A 22831-nucleotide genomic window follows, 5' to 3' on the forward strand; every position below is an offset into this window, starting at 1 on the left:
AAGCATGTATGTATAATGCATTCTAAAGAGTTATTTAATGGTGAAATGACGGGCGCACAGTATATTCCTCTGGTGTCATTTGAAAGTGAATTGTAACCATTGTTTCCCCAGAAGTTCTTCCTTTGGTAGTTTAAATAAGACGCACTTAGTTTCACATCGTAGAACACAGACGGCACACACATCACGACCGAGCGACAGTGTTTTGTGGGACGAGCGAGTGAAGTTTTCGCGGCAGACCCAGCAAAACGTCGACTCCTTTTTTACAAGCCAATAACTTTATTTATTCACCTTAGGACTTACTTGACAGACTGCTTACTTTCAAACATGGCAACAACACACTGCATTAAATGTGATCTTCATGATCTTATGCTACTTTTTAAAATAAAAACTGAGCCAGTAATTTCAGAAAATGAAACGCAGTTACTACATCTACATTTAGTCATTGGCAGACACTTTTATCCAAAGCGACTTACAGTGCACTTATTACAGGGACAATCCCCCTGGAGCAACATGGAGTAAAGTGTCTTGCTCAAGGACACACTGGTGGTGGCTGCTGGGATCGAACCAGCAACCTTTGATTTACCAGTTCAGTGGTTTAACCCACTAGACCACCATCTCCACGCTTGTTTTATTGTATCAGGTGTGTGAAATGCAAAATCTTTTTTTTGTGGTTAACATTTCAAAGCCCCCAGATTATTTTACTCCTAATTTATAGTTGACGGCACTGTGAGAGTCATTTGTCTTTTTTTAACAAGATTGAATCTGATCCATCAGCAAATTGTTTCATTAAAAAAAATGGTCAGAAGCTGAATTTTTATATCTCGTTGCAACAGTCACTGCAAATGCAACATTAGTTTTTCATTTTGCCGTTTCTACATCAACTGCATGATTTGAGAGCAGACCTTTATGCATTATTTTACTGTTACTTCAGTTTGGGACTTTTACTAATGCGCTGTCAGACATACGCACAAACAAAATGGATAAAAACCAGTAAAGCCATTTACATGCAGCGCAAAATTTGAGTAATGGGCAAAACGATTTAAAACTACCTCTGCAGATCTGGTTTTTCTTGCGCCATTTAGGAGCGAAAAATCATTTTACATGACCCTACCTGTTATCAGCTTAAGCATAATCAGAGTTAGACATCGTGCATGTAAACGCACTAATTGTAACGAGCCGGTTTATATAAAATGTGCACTGATCTTATTTAACAATTTTATAATATTAAAGGGTTGATGAAATGCTGTGAAAGCAAGCCAGTTACACAGTTTAAATGAGTGGACAAATGCAGTGAAAACTAAAATCCTGAAGAAAAGTCCTTTGAATGTTTCTGTGAAACTGTAGAAATTTAACCCCACCTCGCCTCAGTTCTAGAACTGCAATGTTACAAAGAACGTTTGGGTTAATCAACAGAATTCTGGGATTACATAAAAGGACTTTGAAATTGTCCTGTATATTATTGAATTCAAAGGGGAAATTTTTGCAAACTGATAGGAAGTTTTGACTATCAAAAGTATATATGTTTGGTTTATAAGGGCTACAATAAGTTCAACCTGTAGCAGCCAGTCAGAAGACAAAATATAATATAACAGAGACATGTAAGAGGTACCAAAACAAGTAAACCGTAAGTTACAATGTTTATTAACATTCATTCTTAAGTACAAGATGCCATACATTACACAAACAAAAAAATTCACTGCAAACCTGAAACAATCGTTTAGTCAAATAATGTCACATGCAAATAAAAGTGTGATTTCAATTCAAATTGAAATCACTCAAAGAATGCAAGGTGCACTTACATCTTAAAGGGCAATCTTTTGGTTCTTACACAAGGAAAAAAAATATGCCTTTTGCAGCAGAGGTTGACAGGAACTTTAGTATTGCCACTGTAGATTTTGGGAACCAAAAAACAAACAAAAACAAAAATGACATCACCCGTTCTAGTCTGACGAGGCAACATTTATCTGGAAAAGAAAGTGACGGCAAATATTATTCAAACAGCAATAAACACTTCAATTTTCAAGCATGCTATGACAGGAAGAAGTTCAAGCTCCTTATTCTGAGTCTAGGGAGCCCTGCAATTCTGACAACTTTACATCATGTGACAACACATTCTCACTCCAGAGTAGTCACAAATTGAGTCTCAGTCAGCACCCCTCGGCATCACTTACATTTTTCGTCTGGCAGGCATCACAAAATACACGGCATCTTCAAAGTGGGTTACGTGTGGCTTCACATCATACGGGTTTGGTGCGACAAGTTTTTAATACTCTAAAACTGCTTTTTGCGTTTATGGGATGGGTTTTCTTTAACTCATGTACACATTGGGACTAACTCCCAAATAGAACCTTTCATTTTCTTAAAGATAATTAGCACTTTCAATGCACAAGACAAATCAAGCAAACCCCCAGTCGACAGACCATGACCATGCCAACCCCCCAGTCTTCCCAATGCAGCCCCGGCTTCAACCCGAATCAAATACACCTGAACAAGCTCATCAAGGTCTCACTAGGCAGACTGAGACTTTCAGACAGGCGTGTTGAGCAAAGTTGACTAAACTCTGCAGGACAATGGGCCTCGTAATGGTTGCAAGGTTTTTATTTTAAGCCAACCACAACCTATAGGCTGAACGGTTTCAAAGGCACACAGTTTATGATGTTTTAGTGAGTTTTTATTCTGCAAGTTGACATGGATCTCCATATGTGCAAATTGTGCTCTGTCTGAATTACGGCAAAATAAACAAGTGGTAGCAGCACAGAAGGCAGATACCATGGATCATTAAAAAGGCACTTTATGACAAATCATTTGCGGAGCCCTCGGCACTCACACAATTCTTCTCAGAGCCGTCCACTTCCTACTCTTTGTTGCAGAGAACGTTGCCCTCTTCCTTGTCGTCCCCTGTAACTACCCCGAAAGCCACGGCCTCTCAGATATCGACCAGGCACCCCGAAGGTCTCCACATTAAGCTTTCGCTCCTCAGCCCATGTAGTACGCCTGGAATAAAAACATCCGGTCATTGACTGGGAAAATAAATTCATTTAAAGAGAAACAAGCAGTCATACCTTGACTTCAGTTCTGAGGATATGTTATCAAAGAAGCATTTTGCTTTGTTGTAGAAGCACTTGGGCCCGAGTTGATCCTCTTCCATACTGCTCTCAAGATCGGTCTTCTCCCTCCTCTCAGGATCCTCATCTCCCTCCTCTGGAGTTTCTTTGTGTCATTAAGGAGAGTCAATAAATCAAACATGCATTACAGCATCACAGCTATGTTTGAGAAGAATCTTCTGCGAGACGTACCTTGAACATCAAGCTTGTTTTGAACCTCTTTCTCCAGGTCATCTTTGTTAAACTGAGCATTTGCAGTCTCAAAATCAAAGTCCGCTTCAAACTGAAGGGTGCTGGGCTTTGCACTGCCTACAAGAATTTGACCACGACCACGGTTCCTGGATCTTCGAGTTCCTGAAAGATAACCCACAGATGGTACAGAATACAACACATCAATAAACTTCACAGTCTGTCTGGAGTAGAAAACACTCGATGCTAATCAAAGGCTTAGATCCTTGTAAAAAAGTAGCTCAAAAAGACCTTCCCATCTTACTACAAATCAGTTGACATTAAATTTATTTTGATGGGAAAAAGGAGACTGTTAAAGCAATACACATCTCTGTAATGCCACACCTTTGCTTCCAAACAAGAAACTTAAATATTGTTCAATATGGCCATGTTCACACTTGACTTCTTTTTTGATAAGTTAATGCGCTTTACTTAATAAAAATTCAGCTTTTTGTTACAAATATCAGCCGAACACCATGACTTCAGAGACGGTGTCCGTGCACGAAGGCGGCCCAGAGAAACAGATGTGCGTCATAGCGGAAGTCTATTTGAATTATAAACAGATCATCTTTGGTATAACTAATCACATATTTAAAAAACTACAATATTAATTTCTTGATAGAAATGCAATCAGAAGTTGTTGAAAGTGAAAATTAAACTTATTTTTACTCAAAACTAGGCTGCAACCAACATTTTGGCCGCCATTTTATTTTTTGGAGCTTGCGCCTTCTCGATCAATCATGTTCCTTGCATGTTGTCATGGAAACGAGAGATCTCAGTCATTGGTTAGCTGTGAAAAAGGAGCTTGACGTACGGCTTTTTTTGAAAATATGAACTTTTTTCAACCTCACAAGACGCTCTGAGCTGCAGAAAAAGACACTGGCGTTGTAGATGGCGCTCAGGACATTTTTTGAAAACCCCGTTTACTCCAGAGGATAATAATTTAAAACAGACACTAGCAGCTTCGAAAGAGAGGTCAAGTCTGAACATGGCCTAAATGAGCAAAAAAGAAAAAACTTCAATACCTGGTTTTCTCCTAGTAGATGGTGGTTTGTTTTCATCATTACCTTGACTCGGTCCTTGCAAACCTCCTTGATTTGTGACCGAGCCATCTGTAGAAATAAGTGCCACACTGCGTTCATTCCCAAAATAAGCATTTGAGAAAATGTTGCTTTGAAACTCAAGTAACTCAATCCTCCTGCTGGAGTTTCCTTCGCAGAAATAAAGTGGCATTTAACTCCCTACTACAAACATCACCTCTCAGGGTTTGGGGTCCTCTGCCACCTCGCTGCATTCTACCGGCATCTCGGCCCTGCTGTGGCACTGCAGTCAAACTCTTCTTCTGAGTCGTTTTTTCAACAGGTACAGTCTGAACGGCCTGTTCAACCATCGGACCTCTCCTGACAGGAACGGAGTGTAGACCTGACCCTAGGACAGACCGATACTCATACGAAAGACTTTAAAACTTATCTGGTTGGGATTTTATCAACCCCTTGATGCTTGAAATCGGTGAAAGGTCCAGCACAAGGCAAGTGTTTACTCACCGAGGCCCAGAGCTGCTGCATACTGTTGACTGAAGAGAGAGCTGGCGGCCAGCTGGCTGTATGGAGGCAGCATGCTTCTGTAAGGACTGTAGCCGCCTTGAGGAGGATAATGGGCAGAGGCGGTCCCAACAGATGACTAACGGTGGAAAAATATTGGTGCTTAAAAAAATGAAAATAAATTTTGAAAGGAAGGTTTAGTTCTATAGTCTAAAAACATACCTGAACAATAGCAGGGTCCTGAGGAAGACCGTGGTGAATCTTCGCAGGCTCACAAACAGTGATGTCCTTGATGTCACTTCCCCTAAAGATGATGTACTCGAAGATTTCTTCCCTTGGTGGCATAGGTCGGTCTGTAGGGCGGCCCTCTGTTCCAAAAGATCTCACTGTGTGATGGCAGCAGTCAATACAAAGTTTAAAGAACACTTACAAAATCTGCATTGCAGAAGGTACAGCAGTTGTTGAACAACAAACAGTCTTCGCTAACAAGATTTTAAAATTGACACAAACTATCATTTTACTAAACATTGGCATTCTCAGAATGGGCTAGTCTGCACTACATGATTAAGAAAACCATAGTTTACAAGCATAGTGTTTCCATTTAAATAGTAGTGCAAAGAATCAATCTGTTAAAAATGTTACTTCACTATCACTGGAACAAACCCAAGAATTATTTCCATTAGGGATCACATGGCATCCATCACTTTACAGGTGCCAGAATTAATCTGCTTAAACACACCAGAACCCAGTAAACTCATTTACTCGCACTAACTAGAAGTGTCAAAAATGGAGGAAAAATGGCTAAACATTCCACACACACACAGTTCCAAAATGAGAGGACTTTCAAAGATCCCGTTTTTATTATGGGAGTCATATGTCATTATGTTAGTAAGCTGTAGTTTTTAGTTATTATAGCTTTAAACATAACATAACCCAACTGCAGTTTGATTGATCTCAACTGGAATGCAGTCAATGCAAAAATAAAAAATTGAAAAAAAATTCAACAGCTCTCATTTTGAAACCAAAGTCTTCATGCGCACACACACACGCACACGCACGCGCACGTATTTAACTATAGACTCAGTCCAAAAATCATGTTTTTCTTTGTGCATTTAAATTACTCAAAACTCCATTTGTTGTTTTTTGAAAATACAAAAAAAAAATCAGACAATACAGTGCACTTGCACAAAAACATGATTGCATAAAAAAGCGTTTTTTTGAATAACTAAAAAAAATCACTTTGATCTTGGAACCAAACTCTTCATATAATTAAAAACGTTGAAAAGCACAATTTCTAACAATACAAACATGTATTAGATATACTTTAGTAATGTTTTCAGCTGTAAGAAACATTGTCCTCCACGCTCACCTTTAGCGAGGGCCACAGTGGAATTGTCGGTGTCGATAGTATATAATATTCCCTCATAGCGAATCTGAGCTTTAGAAATCAGACTGATTTTACTTCCTATATAAGGCGTACCGCTGCTCATCATGTCAAACTCACGCTTTATACGCTTAACTCGTCAAAGTGTCAAATATTGAGCACATCCGCTGTTCAAATCAATGCAAACGACGGACACATCACCAACATACTCATGAAGCACAAACTCCGAGGAAGGCGCCGCTCATTTGGGACATTTATAGACAGCAGTGTCGCCCCGCCCATCATTCACCTGCTGCACCTGTCGCGCATCTTCATTAAACTTCAAACGTTTACTTTATATACAATGTGTGTTCAGCAGAGTGATGTGCTTATGTGAAGGGCTTCGTTATTACACACACAAACACGCAGTAAACCGCTTTTGTGGAAACCGCATCATCTGATCTTCAGCGGTCCAGACTAGTCTACACCTATTTGGTTTGGTTCGCTTTGATGGCAGCGGAACACTCAGTGGCTGTTCTTGTGTGCTGGAGTCTCGCCATCTGCGGATCGGATCAGTGCGGTAACGCTACACGCTTAAAAACAATGGCGCGTCTCCACGGGGTTGTACGGTAACGAGCGGTTTGTGAAATGAATCGCTGTCTGGACATCTAGACTTGGTTGTGGAGATGAAGGTTAGGATCGGTCGTGGTTCTACAGCAAACAATCGTTGAATATTCGCATTTTCTCTTGTTTGCCTATGCAATCAGAGCATTTGAATCCGGAAACGGAATATGGATCTTCATATATGGTGTGACGTCGAACATTTTGTTATAACAAAACAATGTAACAAAATACACATAACATATCATTAATAAAGCACTTGGATTAATGAAAAGAGAAAATAAGATGGAAATGTAAAACATTGCCAAATTCGAAAGAAGACAAAAACAAGCACAAAAAAACAGGAGAGGGTATTAACACACAAAAAATATGTTGAAAAGCTTATAAGCTGAGCAAATTTTACAAGTTCTATGTGCTTTAATAAACTTTTTTTACATTTGCTACAGACCAATTTGCAGTCGACGTCACGAGTACGTCATGGCCACCTGCGCGCGCATACTGGTTGCAGAAAAACAGTGGAAACAAAGCAGCGACGAGTGAAACGGAGGAGACAATTCCTTCAAAAACGTGTTTTTGTATTGTTGAATGTCAGAATAGGAACGGCAAAAATGATGGTATTATTCCCTATGGGATACCGTCGATGAATATGCCATTTTAATCCAAACAAGTCATTACACAAACAGGCTGGACTGACAAAATCATCCGGATCTGTTTTTATTTTATTTCAGGTGAGGTTTTCAAGTCGAACTATTTTGTATACCGTATCCGTGTAATTCTACCAACCAAGATGCGCGCGCATCTCGAATGTTTACAAACTTATAATTAGCCTATAAGATCGTAAATTAGTGGGAAAGTTTGATTTGAATTCAGAATCATGTTCAGTATCAAATGCCAATAAACATTACATTCAGTTATACACAATTGAGGACTTTTATATGAAGTTCTCATGTTATTTAACTATTTCCTTCTTCAATAATTGCATTCTAAATAAAAAAGGTTTGTCTATACAGACATGTTTTAAAGGTTCATATAAATATAAATTCAAATTGTTTTCTGCACACTCTACCAGATTCTTGTTCTACATCTCCCCAAGTACCCCTGTGATGTTTTTCATGTTGATAAACTGTTTCATTAGTTTATAATTGCACATCAAAATCATGACCAATAATAACTTCTTTGCTATACAGACTTATTTATAAAAATTATAAAACAATGTTTTTTAGCAAACTTCCCCATATTATTATTCTACATCTTCCCATGTAGCACTTTGGCGATTTTTATGTTTTTTCTAATGGTTTCATTTTTTAATAATTGCTCAAAGTCCTGACCAATCTGAACTCTTTTGCTATACAGAAATACACTCCTGAACAAACCTTAAGACTGGGGGAGACATGACAAGTATTCACATTTCTCGCTAGTGGATTGTAACCAGGTTATGAGTAAAAATGCCAAAACAAGAAACCTGAGTAAGAGACAAAAAAACAGAGAGAAGGCAATTTACTGAAAACTTAATAAAAACTGAAACAGGCTGTTGATCAGTTGATAAAAAGTTTAAGACTGTAACCTTAAAGAGTATAAATCTGCACACAACTATGGCTTTCAAGTCATTGTTCTTCAGGCAGTCACACTGTAATGGTCTTTGAACGTGGCAGGATTGTTGAGCTCCTCTCGCAACGTGCCATCGCTGCCGATGTTGCAGGACGCAGTTACACAGTCATTTCAAATTTCTTAAAAGATCCAGAGAGTTATGGGACAAAAAAGTCAAGTGGTACAGCCAAAGGAAGTTTCACCTGCACTGAGCCAGAGGATCTGATGGGCTTGAAGACACAGGGCGATCAACCACCCAAATGAAGCCTGTACTGATGCCGACTAGAGCCCAATAACCATAAGACGGCATCTTCGAGAGAAGAACTTCATGAACAAAAAACCTTTACAAAAGTCTCCGTCCACGCCACAAACAGCCCCTTTGGAGTTTGCAGGGGACACCAAACATGAGACATTGACAGATGGAAAAAGTTGCATTCTCTGATGAGAAAAAATGTAACCCGGACGGTCCTGATGGCTTCCAACGTTACTGGCATGACGAGGCATTGTGTTGTTGTGAAGTTGTGAGTTTGACTGAGATGGAGCATGTTTGTTAAAATAATGTTATTTAATCATACAATCATATATTTGTAAATTGTTGTCTAGAAGCAATATACTGTAATATTAGATTATCTATCTTGTGTCCTTTTAATTTTATTTTTCAATAAATTGTCCCTTAAATCCAAAAATCACATTGAAAATCTGACTGTGTTTGTTTGAGCCAGGAAATAAACCATTAGATAAACCGAATGTAAAAATATATTTTTTAAATGGCTTAATATTACATTGAATGTTAAGTTGGTTATCAATATAATTCTACATTCTATTGTATTCTTAATCGGGAATATGAACTATGTTTTGAAATATTTTGCATATATTGGTATTTATATGTATGATTTTCCCTCTCTAAAGATAAGACACCACGTGTCCAAACCATTCAGGTTTTCCTGATTTTGTCTGAAGCTTCTCAGAGTGACGCAGAAATCATTGCAAATGTTCTGAAACTGTCATGATGACGAAAATCGAATGAAAATACACAAAGTGATTAAAATGTTTGTTTTGTAAAATATAAGAAGAAACTACAACATTATCCCGCTACTGTTTTGAACAGCTAGTGCGCTTCGTCTCTGCATAACATTGCAAATGGCGTTACAGTGACATCCTGTGGGCACTCGCGGTAGCGCAGTTACGATCCTAAAATAGTAAACCTACCTAAATATGAATTTAGTCATGCCGACGTCGCATTTAAACGTGTAACTTTATTGGTTTTGCGACGTTCTTATCAAAATCTACTTAAATATATAAAAACAACAGCAGTACGATTATTTCAACGTTGTTTGGTTTTCTTTGTTAGGGAGGGTCCCTCAATCAACATCTGAGGAAAATGTCACATGGTGTCTGCCGTGTACCAATCAAATTAATTGTGCTCTGTAAATGTCACCATGCGTAATTAATATTCATAAGCACGTACAAAACGTCATGCGTATGTTTTGCGTCATTATTACGTTTGTCTAACCCGGAAACACACACGGATGTTGTAGAGCAGATGAGCAAATCTCTCAGGTTTTCTGCTTTATAATCGCGTGAAGTGAAGAAATGGAAGCGTTGTGCTCCAGAAACCAGCGACGACTTGAGATGAAGAGAATGAAAGAGTGAGGTGTGTGAAATTCAAGTCTTTTAAACGAACGTTTGAAGCTTAGCCAACATCACCTTAGGAATTCAGTTCAATTTGAAAATGACAATTCATTTTTATATTAAAGTTTCATATCGTATAGAATTATTATGACTAAAAACAAATATATACAATATATATTTATTAAGTTGCTTTGTTTCTTAACCACACGAAAAATGCTGTCGTATACTTTAGTATTTACTCTTCCTGAATATACTTACTGTCTATTATGTCATAGAAATGATGACACGTTGTTCATGTATATACAGTATTCTGTAACATACTGACTCTATACTAATTCTCTAACTGTTACTATTTGATAAACTGTACTAAATGCTGTAGTATACTTTTTCTATACTTTAGTATCTTGAAATTTTACTACAGTTTACTGTAATCAAAACTATAGTCTATTTTTATATTTTCTGGTTAATGTCCCTTTTGGTGATATATTTCTTTTGGCAGGACATTTTCATATTTCATATAATGCCATTTCTAATATTTATTTTATCTTTGCAGATGAACGATACACGTAATCGGAGCATATTGTAATTGGAGTAAAGGAAGATGATGGATGATTGAGGATGAAGTGAGTGCTCTCCGGTCACTAATGCACAAGTGAACACATCGTCGTCCATCATGTTTGTGACAGCATATCTGGCATTCATCACATTGGTGGGACTGGTTGTGGCTCTAGAAATCACAGCTCGTCGACTCGCCTCATCCCAAACCACACAGACGGCTGTCGCCAACCCCGCATTTCGAGGTTTCCAGAAGCTCTTTCTTAAAGTGTATCTGCTGGCCCTCTGGGCAGACTGGTTACAGGGACCTTACCTTTATAAACTATATCGGCACTATAACTTCCTGGAATCTCAGATCGCCATCCTGTATGTATGCGGCCTCGGTTCTTGTGTGCTCTTTTCTCCAGTGGCCGGATGGCTACCTCAGTTTTTGGGTCGAAGACAGACCTGCGTCCTCTTCTGCGTCTCTTATTCTATCTGCTGCTTGACTAAATTATCACGGGAGTATTTTATGCTCATACTAGGACGTGTTTTGGGAGGGCTGTCCACTTCCCTTCTGACCACCACCTTTGAGTCCTGGTACGTGCACGGTCACATTGAGGTCAATGACTTTCCCAAAGAATGGATCCCCGTTACGTTTAGTAAAGTTGCAAACTGGAATCACGGGCTGGCGGTTGCCGCTGGGCTAGTGGCCAACCTGTTTGCAGAATGGCTGGGGCTGGGACCAGTAGCTCCGTTTCTTTTGGCTATTCCAAGCCTTGCGGTCTGCGCCTGGTTTGTGATTTTCCAATGGGGTCGAGAAAACTCAGAAGGCGTGAATGGAGAGAAAAGCGGGCCACTTTTAAACCCTCTCAATGCACCTAGGTTGCAAACAACAGCGCGGGCACGTTTCTGGCGGGGCTGTTTGGATGGCCTACGCTGCTTACTGTCCGACCGCCGTGTGATGCTGTTGGGTGGCGTGCAGGCGCTCTTCGAAAGCGTCCTTTACATTTTTGTCTTTCTCTGGACCCCCGTGCTGGACCCACACGGTCCTCCGCTCGGCATCGTGTTCTCCTGTTTGATGGCGGCCAGCATGGCTGGTTCCACACTTTTTCGGCTAGCCACGTCACCCCCTTATCGACTCCAACCCGGTCACCTGCTCTGCCTGGCGGTTCTTCTGGCTTTCTTTTCCTTCTTCATGCTGACGTTCTCCACTGTGCCCGGCCAACCCCGTCCCAGAGAATCTCTGCTGGCATTTCTCCTGCTGGAGCTGGCCTGCGGGCTTTATTTCCCAGCAGTGAGTTTTCTCCAGGGCCGTGTGATCCCCGTGGAGCGCAGAGGCGTGGTGCTGGCCTGGTTTCGTTTGCCTCTTCACCTCCTGGCTTGCCTGGGGCTGCTGGCTCTGCACGGGGAGGTTTCCGGGACGGGTGCGGGCGAGGCCGGCAGTGGCACCAGACACATGTTTATAGGCTGTGCAGCGATGATGTTGGCTGCTCTGCTTGCGGTGGTCAGCCTTTTCACTGTGGGCAGGAATGATGCAGACTTGAGACTAGAGGGGACCAGAACAGAGGGAGAGCTGGAGATATGAGTATATCAGAGATGGACACTGGATCTCAAATCAATCAGAGAAAATAAGACTTTGTATGTGCTTGGAATATATTGTTTTTTCTTTAAAAGTTGACACAAGTGTATTTATGTTGTATCATTATGAACCAACCCAAAGTTCTTTTAATCGTTGACATTTTGAGTCGAAGCCAAAACTGCAAAACTTTCACATGGGACATGACAATGTTAAGGAAACAATTTTGCTTTTAGCTATTATCATTCCAGCCAGCCACAAAAGACCAGATGCTTGAAATGTAAATAAATATGAAGAAATGCACAACAACTCAATTAAATACATGTTGTTGTAATTACGGCTTGGGTGTGTGTTTTCATAAACACTTGATGGGTATGTTTCATGCAGACGCTGTTGTTTTTGTAATAAATAACACAATTGCTCTATCTTCTGCAATAGAAGCATTGTCTTTTATTGAAATTGATGGCAACTGAATAGTTTAAGGCTCATGAGCAAACATTAAAAAGCATTGTTAACAAATGTGTCTTTATAGAATATAAAAATACAAAATAAAAGAATCTATTGTGAAGTCTAATGACCGCAGACTTTTTTTTTTACGTGTTAACCTCCAGCTTTTCTGTTTTAGAAAGATGCAGGAAGCTCGCCCAACATTCTTTCTACATCAGATTTCTGTCATGTCACGAGATGTATTGAAATATGCACCTCAGACATTTGATTGTATATTTGTTGTAGTTGTTGTAAATGATGACATGAACAGAAGTATGAGTTTTCAGTATAGCATTAATACATCTATTAAGCTGTATATGGCTTGTATGTGAGGTGGTAGAACGTTTATATATAATTGTTTAGTTATATTCTACGGACAAACATTGAATGGTTTCTCACAGTATTTTGTGAGTCAAAATAAGATAAACCCTTGTTTTCCCTCTGAGCAGAGTTGGAAAAGCCCCGAAACGCCCCCTGCAAAAAATAACTTCAATTCTATTGTGGCATGCTCGAAACAAAATAGATTTACTAGTGTTGACAGACATTTGCTTCATAATATGGACCTTCTATAGTTTTTATTGAATTTGAGGTGTATTTGATTTCATCTTTTACACTCAGTACTGGAACTTCTCGAAGAAAGTACAACGTGTGGCTCAGTACACTTTGCTTGTGGTATTAAAAAATAAAAACATACAATTTCACAGAATTCTGGGGAAACAAAAACAGTGCAATAAAAGCTCAGATTGGCAGTCTTGAGGAAGTTTGACATATCAAAAACATAAAAACCACGAATGTGAAGTGTTTTTAAAACCTGTGTTGGATTCTAGACTCTGTGTGAGTTTCTTAAACCCTTTGCGTATCAAAAATGTTTGGATGAAAGCCTTCGATGGCAGAAAGGTGAAAAGACGAATGCATCGAAATTGAAACTATTAAAAATAAACATTCTTTTTAGGCTTTTAATGTACGTATAATATACCTAAATTTTGGCCATTGTGCTGTACCACAAAATCGATCGACCGGTGTTCTATATGGCAAAAAAACATTATAAATCAATCATATAAAGCCATGACCAGAGAAGGTGCTGTTAAGTAGAATTCCTAATCTTGGAATGTTATTATATATTATTTGTATTATTGACCCAAGTACATTATAGTGTTTATCTCTGTACGCTTCCTTGTTCTCCTGCTCTCTTAAAACAGTGTTACCAAAAACTCCAAACATCACACAGATACACAGACACATAATACTACAAGAGCACATTCACTACATGTATTTCTTTTTTAAAAACCAGTAGGCGAAATAGCCCATTCCCCCGAGAGAGCCCATTAGGAAAGAGGCGCCAAAGAATGACGGAGGCTTCTTTTTTACCATTCGAAAGGCATTGGGTAAAACCGCAGAGAGCAGGGTCATGTGGACGTCCCCCAATACCTTGCGGAAAGCGTAGCGCTTCTGCACACGTTCAAAAAACGACAGGATGTTCGGTCGGCTCCCGTCTTCCCAGTATTTCTTTGAGAGTCCCAAGAACTTGAGCCTGTGCAATGTGGCTCCGAGATAAACATCAGCTAGAGTAAAAGTAGGTCCACAAAGCCATAATTCACACTTTTCATCTGCAAAAAAAATGTAAAGTTATTCAGATTTTTTTAACACATACAGTATATTTGAATAAAAAAAAACATTAAATTCAATGAATTCAAAGTTCTTACAACTCCCAACTACTGTTACTTTAATAAATGTGTAGAATTTAAAAAATCTATTTAATATTTCTAGTTTAATAATTCATACAATTATTTTAAATTATTTAGAACATTTTAATTATATACGCTGACATTTTTTATTTTGAAAACTGAAATAGTTTTGAAGAGCAAAATGTTTTTAAAGTTCCCGTAAACTAGAAGTTGCGATCGCTTTTACTTCCGTATTCTGACGCATTTCCATGTGAAACGTTGTCATGAGGTATCGAGTCCCATCAATTTTTTTTGTGAAAGTTCGATAAGTGCTTTTTTTCGCAAGCGCTAGCTAACCGCGTAGTTCTATGCTATGCTAGTTGATACGTAGGCTAACTAAAACAATAAGAACGAGATTTGTTTGATTTCACTACCTATAGCCTCATATACATGCTAGCATAGCCAGCACTTAATATACATTATAATACATAATAATTTTAACAAAGCTCTAGTAACATTTTCTGTAATGTAATTTTTTAAGAATTGTACTCAGGCGCCCAAATAGATGTTCTGTCAGCCAATAGAATCACTCGGGGTTCTAAAGGGGACCGAATTCTAGGGGGGACTCGATACCTCATGACAACGGAATTTCGAATTAGAAAAATAGTGGGTGTGGCTTGTGTTTTTGCTGCAAATTGATTGGATGTATAAAAACAGCCGTTAAATTTGAAATGGAACTGGGAGCAGTTCCAGAACTCCGTTAACTCCAATAAAAAACTCCAAACAGTGTTTTCACAGCAATGGCGATTCATAGAGCCTCTCAAAAGTTCCCAGAAGTTTTTTGTAACGCATGGAGCTGTTACTAAACAGCCACTTTTAACCCATTTATAGACGCTAGTCATTTAATGAATAAACAAAGGAAAGAAATTAAGTACTTAAAGAGAAAACAAAACTTCCTGGAACTATCTAAAGGCTCCATGAATCACATGACATGCTGAAATTTTGAACTTCAGCTGTCGCGACTCAACGGCTCTGAGCAGACTGACAGTTGAAGGGGAGGAGTTAACGGATGCTCCAACCATGTTGTCTAACATACGTCATTTACGATGGAAAGTCACTAGATGCATTTTCAGATTTTAATTGAAGATTACGAGGGCACATGGATTTTAAAAAGAGAACGTCTCACACTGGTAAACTATTTACAATCAACGCTGCAATATTTCATGAAAAATAGGAATTGTAATGTTTAATTTCACTGGGACTTTAAGAGGAAACATACCTTGATATTCCAACTTTCTTTTCTCCAGCTCTGCTTCTACTTGGTCTAGTACCATGGCCAACTCACCAAGGATTTTCTTCAGGTAGTTTACATTGTCATGGTCCAAGATCTTTGCCTACAAACATAAAGATATTTAAGATAAGGAAGAAAATCCACATTTTCACACCTTTGGGATGCAAATGCAATAATCCATCAACTGAGCTGCAGCAACATCATCTTTATTTTATATCTGACTTCAAAATGAACTTCATGCAAATAAGGAGTCAAATAACGTTGGCTTTACTGCTGGCTCACCATGAGTTTTTTCTGCTTGGAGAGGTATGGTTCTGTCAGCTGTGGTTCTTCATGGTCGAGTTTCATCAGTTCAGAAGCAGCATTGGCCAAATGCCCTGATAGAAACAACCCAAACAGACCCCTTCATCTGCATTGTATATTCACATTGTCAAAGCCCACACATCTGTGTGCTCATCTCGTAGCTTTAGGAGTTCCATCATTATGAGTTATGAGTACATAATATTGTAGGGAACGTGCTGTTTTTTACATTGTTTTAATTTGGCTGACAGCATGTGTAATAGGTGTGCAGTGAGGTTTACAGCTATTTGCAGGATTTATTTATCAATGAACTGTACAAATGTTGATTTAACGTCAACATTTGAGACAGCAACCTATGTTTAAAGAAATAAAAAGATTGTCAGACTATCAGAATCAAATGTTGTATTTTATACATCCCACGAAAGAAAATACTTTTGTAATGTTGTGCAATATACAAATGGGGAAACCGGGGCTAGTTGTCACACAGGAGGGTTTTCACGAGGGTTATATCACATCATTCACTTTGATTGTTAGTGATTTTGGATGTAAATACCGTTGAAACAGATTGTGTTAACGTAAACTTTTTCCAGTTTAGTTTCTTATTAGTTTTGTGCTTTAGTGTGACAACTTACCCTGTGTACCCCTGGTCTCTCCCGTGTATACTGTATTTTTATTTCTCTAGTATGATAAATGGTGATCCTCAGAGATGCACTCACTTCGTATTTCAGCTGTGGCATACTTTGGGATCATGGAGTCGGTTGTCAGTTCGGGATGAAGGATGCATCCGTGTGTGTAAGCATCCATGGGCAGCCCATCTAGCAGTTCACGGTACTGCTTTATCCTTGCATACATGGGAGTGCCCTCATCCGCGATCAGCTGAGGTACTGTGTCTTAAAGGAAGAAGAACACAGAAATACAGTAGTGTTTTCAACAATCATCTCTTCATCCTTATGTATGTTCTGGGTGTCAGACATTTTGGACAAAAGTGGAGAATATCTAGTGCACGCATTAATTCTCATAATCCCTCCTGATTAAAAGCGTGTACCCTCAATGACTGCCGAATACCCATAATGCACTGTGAAGTTCATGTAAAACTAGTGGCACGGCTGAAGTTGGCTTCATGATTGAAAGAAGAGCGGTCATAAATATCATCTCAAAATAATGACAGCCTCACGGTTGTCTTAAATCTCAAAAGGTAATCACGTTTAATACATATATGTGGTTGTTTCACACGTGACTTTTATTGTTTCGAGCCAGAGTCATAATTTTGAAGTTAACTTGCCATTAAGGAATACTTATTTTGATACAATAATGATAAGGTCTAGATCCCTTTCTGGGACAAAGTGACTCGAAACGGAGAGGGTCACAAGTATTATGCCGTAGAAACCCATTTTTTCTATATGTATTTTAATTAATTTATCTTGAGAACCATCTCAGATTTTGTCTTAAGAACAGGTTTGTGTGTCCGGCCCCTGGTGTTTTTCTTGTTCGGACAGATAGAAAATGCTTCCATAATACACAGCATCTGTGGAGGACAGGGCAGCATCTGGATGACCTCAAACACGCTGACTAATCAGTGATTGGCCCAAAGGCTGACCTGCATCTCTTACTGTAGCCTACTAAGATCAATTTATCCAATAAAAGCAGTGTCTCCACCATTACACAAACACACAACCAGATAAAAACAGGCCCACAGACTACACACACAACACTGTATGCCTGTTTCTGATAATCATCTGATAGAGCATGATGCTTGCAACTCAGGGGTCAGGGGTTTGATTCTTCAGGCATGTGTGAAATGATAAACATACCAATTTTAATTCTTCAGACCTTTTCATTACTCTTATAAGCATTTATATACGTCTTTATAGTGCCAACACTCAAAAAAATGATTTGTTGAATTTACTTAAAGAAGCTGCGTCAAGTGGTTCCACGCAACAATATTGAGTAATTTGAATAAATAAAACTTTAGTTGTATGAACAAAATAAATGTAAGTAATGTTGACTTAACTTTTTTGAGAAAATCCAAATCATTCCGATTGTACCAAAATCAACAAATAATAAATTTAACTCAATATTTATCATTCTCAATGCTACTTTTTATTGTCATACATTAATTATATACAGACTTACTGCATTTAATTCAAACACAATGATCAGATGAGAGGCATATCAGTACTGGCATTAGCACAGTTAAAGCTCATTGAATGATGTCATAGACCTCATGAACCTCTCAAAGACTAAGCACATGTACCACTCTTCTAAACATGGCACCCTAAAACTAAAAAACACAACTATTTCAATCCTCAAAGAACATTAAACACAAACAAATCTTTTTTGTTTTTACAGAAAAACACTTAAAATAACCCAAAATTTCAAATGTACTGCCTTAATGCAGTCAGACGCAAAGCATGCTGGGAACTGAAAATTCCCCTTCAACCAGTCATGTTGAATTAACTTGTTTATATGAATTAAACTCAACATTAGGTCCAATGTTATAGGGTTTTGTGTTCTACTCAACAATGTTAAGTTGACCAGTCAAACACTTGTTTAGTAAAGTTGACAAAACTTACGTTAATTCAGTGACTTCTTTATGTACTGTGAACAAGGATGGGTTAATTCAAACTAGCAGCAGCAACAGTTAATTTTTTAGAGTGAAGCGACTAACAGTTCATCTCGACAGACAGCAAGACACAATGCCAAGACAACAACAAAGCAGCTCAACAACACCGAAAATATAAGCCTGAAACCAAAGCTGAATCTGACTTCATGTTTTTTTAAACAATAATATATTACACCATTTGTATTACAAAAAAATTTAAGTCTCATGACCGAATGTTAAATACAGTTCAGAATGATCGGACTAGAATTCTTGAGACGTGCTGGTCGCGCTCAGCTTTCATCACTTCAATAGGCGAGAGCTTGGATGAAAAGCAGAGTTTAAACGGATCGGTGAAAACACTTCACCTCCCACACTCAAACTGTGCACACATTACAAACAACACATAGAATCTGTGTGAGAGAAGATGTATTAGTCCACAGCAGTGATTTAATGCTCATAGTGGTAACAAAGGGCTGAAAGTGAGACTGTTCACTGCTACACAGTTTCCCTTAAGCACACTAAACCGTGAAAAACAAGTGTTTTGTTAATAGGGAACAATGGTGCTTGTTTAGGAAGCTAATTACCTGAAACACTGTCTTAAAGGCACAGGTCACCCCAAAATGACAATTTTGTAGGCTAATTATACGATTGTAAACATTCGGGATGTGCGCGCATCATGGTGTCAGAAAAACATGGAAGAGATACAGTATACAAAATAGTTTGATTATAGAAAACCTCTCCTGAAATAAAATAAACACGGATGATCTCTTCAGTCCAGCCTGTTTGTGTAATGACTTGTTTAGCTTAAAATGGCATATTCAATGACGGTATCCCATAGGGAATAATTACATCATTTTTGCTGTTGCCATTTTTGCCTATTCCTCTGTTTCACTCATCGCTGCTTTGTTTCCACTGTTTTTCTGCAACCAGTATGCGCACGCAGCTGGCAGTGACGTCGACTCCAAATTGGTGTCTTGTTTCTCACTGTCATGTTATTTCAAACCCATATGACTTTCTTACTTCTGATGAACACTCGAGGCAAAATTTGGGATTGACGACTTCAGTCACCATTGTGTTTTTCCCATCCAATGGAAGTGAATGGAGACTGAGCTTGTCAGCATACAACATTCCCCCCAAAACCTCTTTCTGTTGTTCTGAAGACAGGACGTTTAGAACAACAAGAAGGTGAGTGAATGATAAAAATAAATGTTAAGAAATAGCACAGCTGAACCGCTGTGAAGGAAAGTGGTGCGATGTAGATTTAAACCAGAAGAAAGAGAGGACCCTTGCAAAATGGAATGTGGCACTTTTTTTGATTGTTTAATGCCAAAATTAACGATTATGATTCATTTTCGATTAATTGCTAACAAAGCATTGTATTATGAGTCATACCTCCTACAAAGTTGGTCTCTATGTAGTCAATTATTTGATTGTAGTCACTGACAATAGTGTCTCCGTGGATGAAAACCGGCACCTCCTCCCCTAAATTGAGCCTCATGAACCAAGGCTCCTTGTGCTCTGTGAGTGGCATACTAACATCTCGCTCATCACACAGAAGACCTTTCTCATTGATCACCAGACGCACCTGCAAACACAAAAGAAAACAGGTGACATTAATATGACATCACCAAACACAGAATGAGAAGGTACATAAAAGTATAAAAGGTGACAGAGATATGAAAATGATCAAATTAATCTGAATATAATTTATAAGTGTTTGACATGATACCAGGTTTTGATTTTGGACACTATTTATAGTTTCATTATTTGATTTATTAAGGAATCAAAATATATAAAAATATATAACAAAGCAGATCTAATATCTTTTTTATGTTGACAGACCATGTGACACAATATCAGGGCTGTAGAGGGAATAATCACGATTAATCACATTCAGAATAAAGGTTTGTGTTTACATAATATATGTCTGTGTTCTGTGCATATTAATTTTGTATTTATGAACACATATACATATTTAGGAAATATTTATTTATTTATAATTACCAGTATTTTAATTTTTTATATTATAACCATAAATATATCCTCCAAAGTTGACTTAACCAACTGGATTTAAACTTTACTAAAGTCACAGTTAGACAGGCTTGTAACCTTATTTTAAGTTACACTTGCATTAAACCAACAATAAAAAAGCGACACTGACTAAAGGTCTTCTTAAATCCACGTGGATTCGTGGACAGGAATGATCCTCTTTTCTTCCAGATTGAAGGATATGATCCTGCCACATACTATTAATCCAGAGTAATCGATCAGGATAAGGCAATAAGCGACTGATGAGTGACAAGCAGGCAGGCCGAGGAAAAGAATGTCAGCATGCTTTCAACATCCTCTGCGCTGAGGCCATAAAATGTGTTGCACGGACATTAGACACAACATCTGAAGTATTTCACATCAACTGTCCAATGACAGACGCCAAATAATCTACACCAAAACTTTACAATGACATAAATGAAGCAAATCTAAAATCCCCATGCTTTGGAAAAAGCAGACAAACAAAGGCCCTGTCAGTAAAATGAAACACTAATCTGTACTGACGCTCAATGTCGGTCAAGAGAATCATTTCTCAGGAGCATTGAGAGAGAAGCACACACTGGTGCAGAGCTTTGTTTATCTCTGGGTTCTCTGGTGGGTGAATGGGAGAGGGATTTTGGCAGGCCATTGATTTTCTGCTCAGCTTTACATACAAGCCTGTAAATACTGTCATCAGCATTGAGATTTCAACCTCACGAATGTTCTGGTCAATGTAATGTTGTTGTGAGGAGTCGGGTTCAGCTTGAGATGAAACGTGACATTGGTTCAGATCGTGCAGTAGCCGAGCTGACGATAAGATGCACACCTGCTTCAAACCTATAAATTCTCCCGTTAGTTTTTTTCCACAAAGCTTCCTCGTTTCACTACATCATTTAGAGGAACAATAAACCGATTCAATTGGCTTTTATTTAGTGTTAACAGAGCAATCACGTACATTTGCATGTTACTGATGCGGTTGACTTTGAGCCTAGTAAGTGATAACGAGCAGAATCTCCTCCGGTTTACCGATTCATAAAGGACGCGATGGACAGGTAGGCCGATCTAATGCACAGGCACCGACAGAAAACGCAAAACTGAACTGTCCTGTCCCGCTGCACTGCACTGAAGAGACTCCGATACATTCACCCGGAGCTCCACCATTTTCAAGCTGTCATGTTTTTACCTTTTGAGAGCTGAAGGACTGAGTCCAGTGGTACAGAACGAGCCTGTCTTTTGAGTATGGCTTATGTTCTATCGTCGACTCGTTGCTCTCCTCTCCGTCTGCGATCTTGCCATCTTCGTCCATGGCTGATATGGGCCACCAGCTACAGTTGGTGGGAGTAACATTGTTGGAAGACGCCATGACAGAGGATTTTGTGCGTGTGAGAGGGTAACAGAGAGAGGGAGGGAGAGAGAGAGAGAGAGAGAGAGAGAGAGCGGGAGGGAGGGGGAGATGGAGAGCGCGCGGGGGGATTTCAGCACCACGAACAGCGGCATCAACAACACGACTGTTTTAATAGTGTGTGTGTGTGTGTGTGTGTGTGTGTGGACGTTTATCAAAGAAACCCATATCCTGCAATCAAAGAAAATATTAGTCTATTCTTATTCATCACAGAAGGAGGCGCAGGCATCCATGCAGCATCTGAAGGGCCATTTAAGGGAAGGTCACAGTCAGTCCAGACGCTCAGGAAGTTACACTTTAGTAAGGATGTCAACATATGATGTAGCCTGTATCTTTTACAGTATTTTTGATATTTGCATTATGAAGCGTTAATGCATAGGAAATCAATCATTACACATGTTATAGCTGTATTTAAAGTATCTATATACACTCACCTAAAGGATTATTAGGAACACCATACTAATACTGTGTTTGAGAAACCAATTTGAAATGATTGGAGCTTTGTGACATGGTGCATTATCCTGCTGGAAGAAGCCATCAGAGGATGGGTACATGGTGGTCATAAAGGGATGGACATGGTCAGAAACAATGCTCCGGTAGGCCGTGGCATTTAAACGATGCCCAATTGGCACTAAGGGGCCTAAAGTGTGCCAAGAAAACATCCCCCACACCATTACACCACCACCATAATTACATTAATGAGAAATTGAACAGGTGTTCCTAATAATTCTTTAGGTAAGTGTACATTGATAATGTAAACTTGTTTAAAATGTTGTTCGCTTTATGTCATATAGATGTATTAATATGACTTAAAGAATTTGGATATGACCAAAGGGCAAAAAACCCAATGGCTAATTGTTGCCACCAGA

At 38.8% G+C, this 22831-nt stretch overlaps 3 protein-coding genes across 3 annotated transcripts; 1 reads left to right on the forward strand and 2 right to left on the reverse strand.

Moving 5' to 3' along the window:
- Positions 1-1642: 1642 nt before the first annotated feature.
- Positions 1643-6694, reverse strand: lsm14b (LSM family member 14B). Its single transcript, XM_056733439.1, has 9 exons — positions 6243-6694; positions 5096-5259; positions 4877-5012; positions 4590-4760; positions 4358-4444; positions 3297-3458; positions 3063-3210; positions 2828-2994; positions 1643-1964 (listed from the first exon to the last, which is right to left on the reverse strand). The coding sequence occupies exons 1-8, from the start codon at positions 6364-6366 to the stop codon at positions 2838-2840; spliced, it is 1149 nt and encodes a 382-aa protein (XP_056589417.1). The 5' UTR covers positions 6367-6694; the 3' UTR covers positions 1643-1964; positions 2828-2837.
- A 3263-nt stretch (positions 6695-9957) lies between these two features.
- Positions 9958-12763, forward strand: mfsd5 (major facilitator superfamily domain containing 5). Its single transcript, XM_056732546.1, has 2 exons — positions 9958-10098; positions 10630-12763. Exon 2 carries the CDS (start codon positions 10750-10752, stop codon positions 12196-12198), a length of 1449 nt encoding a protein of 482 aa, XP_056588524.1. The 5' UTR covers positions 9958-10098; positions 10630-10749; the 3' UTR covers positions 12199-12763.
- Positions 12764-12868: 105 nt separating this feature from the next.
- gdap1l1 (ganglioside induced differentiation associated protein 1-like 1) lies at positions 12869-21954 on the reverse strand. The gene is made up of 6 exons (XM_056732550.1): positions 21744-21954; positions 19925-20117; positions 16647-16820; positions 15913-16007; positions 15619-15733; positions 12869-14282 (listed from the first exon to the last, which is right to left on the reverse strand). Exons 1-6 carry the CDS (start codon positions 21921-21923, stop codon positions 13939-13941), a joined length of 1101 nt encoding a protein of 366 aa, XP_056588528.1. The 5' UTR covers positions 21924-21954; the 3' UTR covers positions 12869-13938.
- Positions 21955-22831: the final 877 nt, after the last annotated feature.

The sequence above is a fragment of the Triplophysa dalaica genome, chromosome 20 (genome assembly GCF_015846415.1).
Source record: "Triplophysa dalaica isolate WHDGS20190420 chromosome 20, ASM1584641v1, whole genome shotgun sequence".
In the NCBI taxonomy this organism is placed as follows: domain Eukaryota; kingdom Metazoa; phylum Chordata; class Actinopteri; order Cypriniformes; family Nemacheilidae; genus Triplophysa; species Triplophysa dalaica.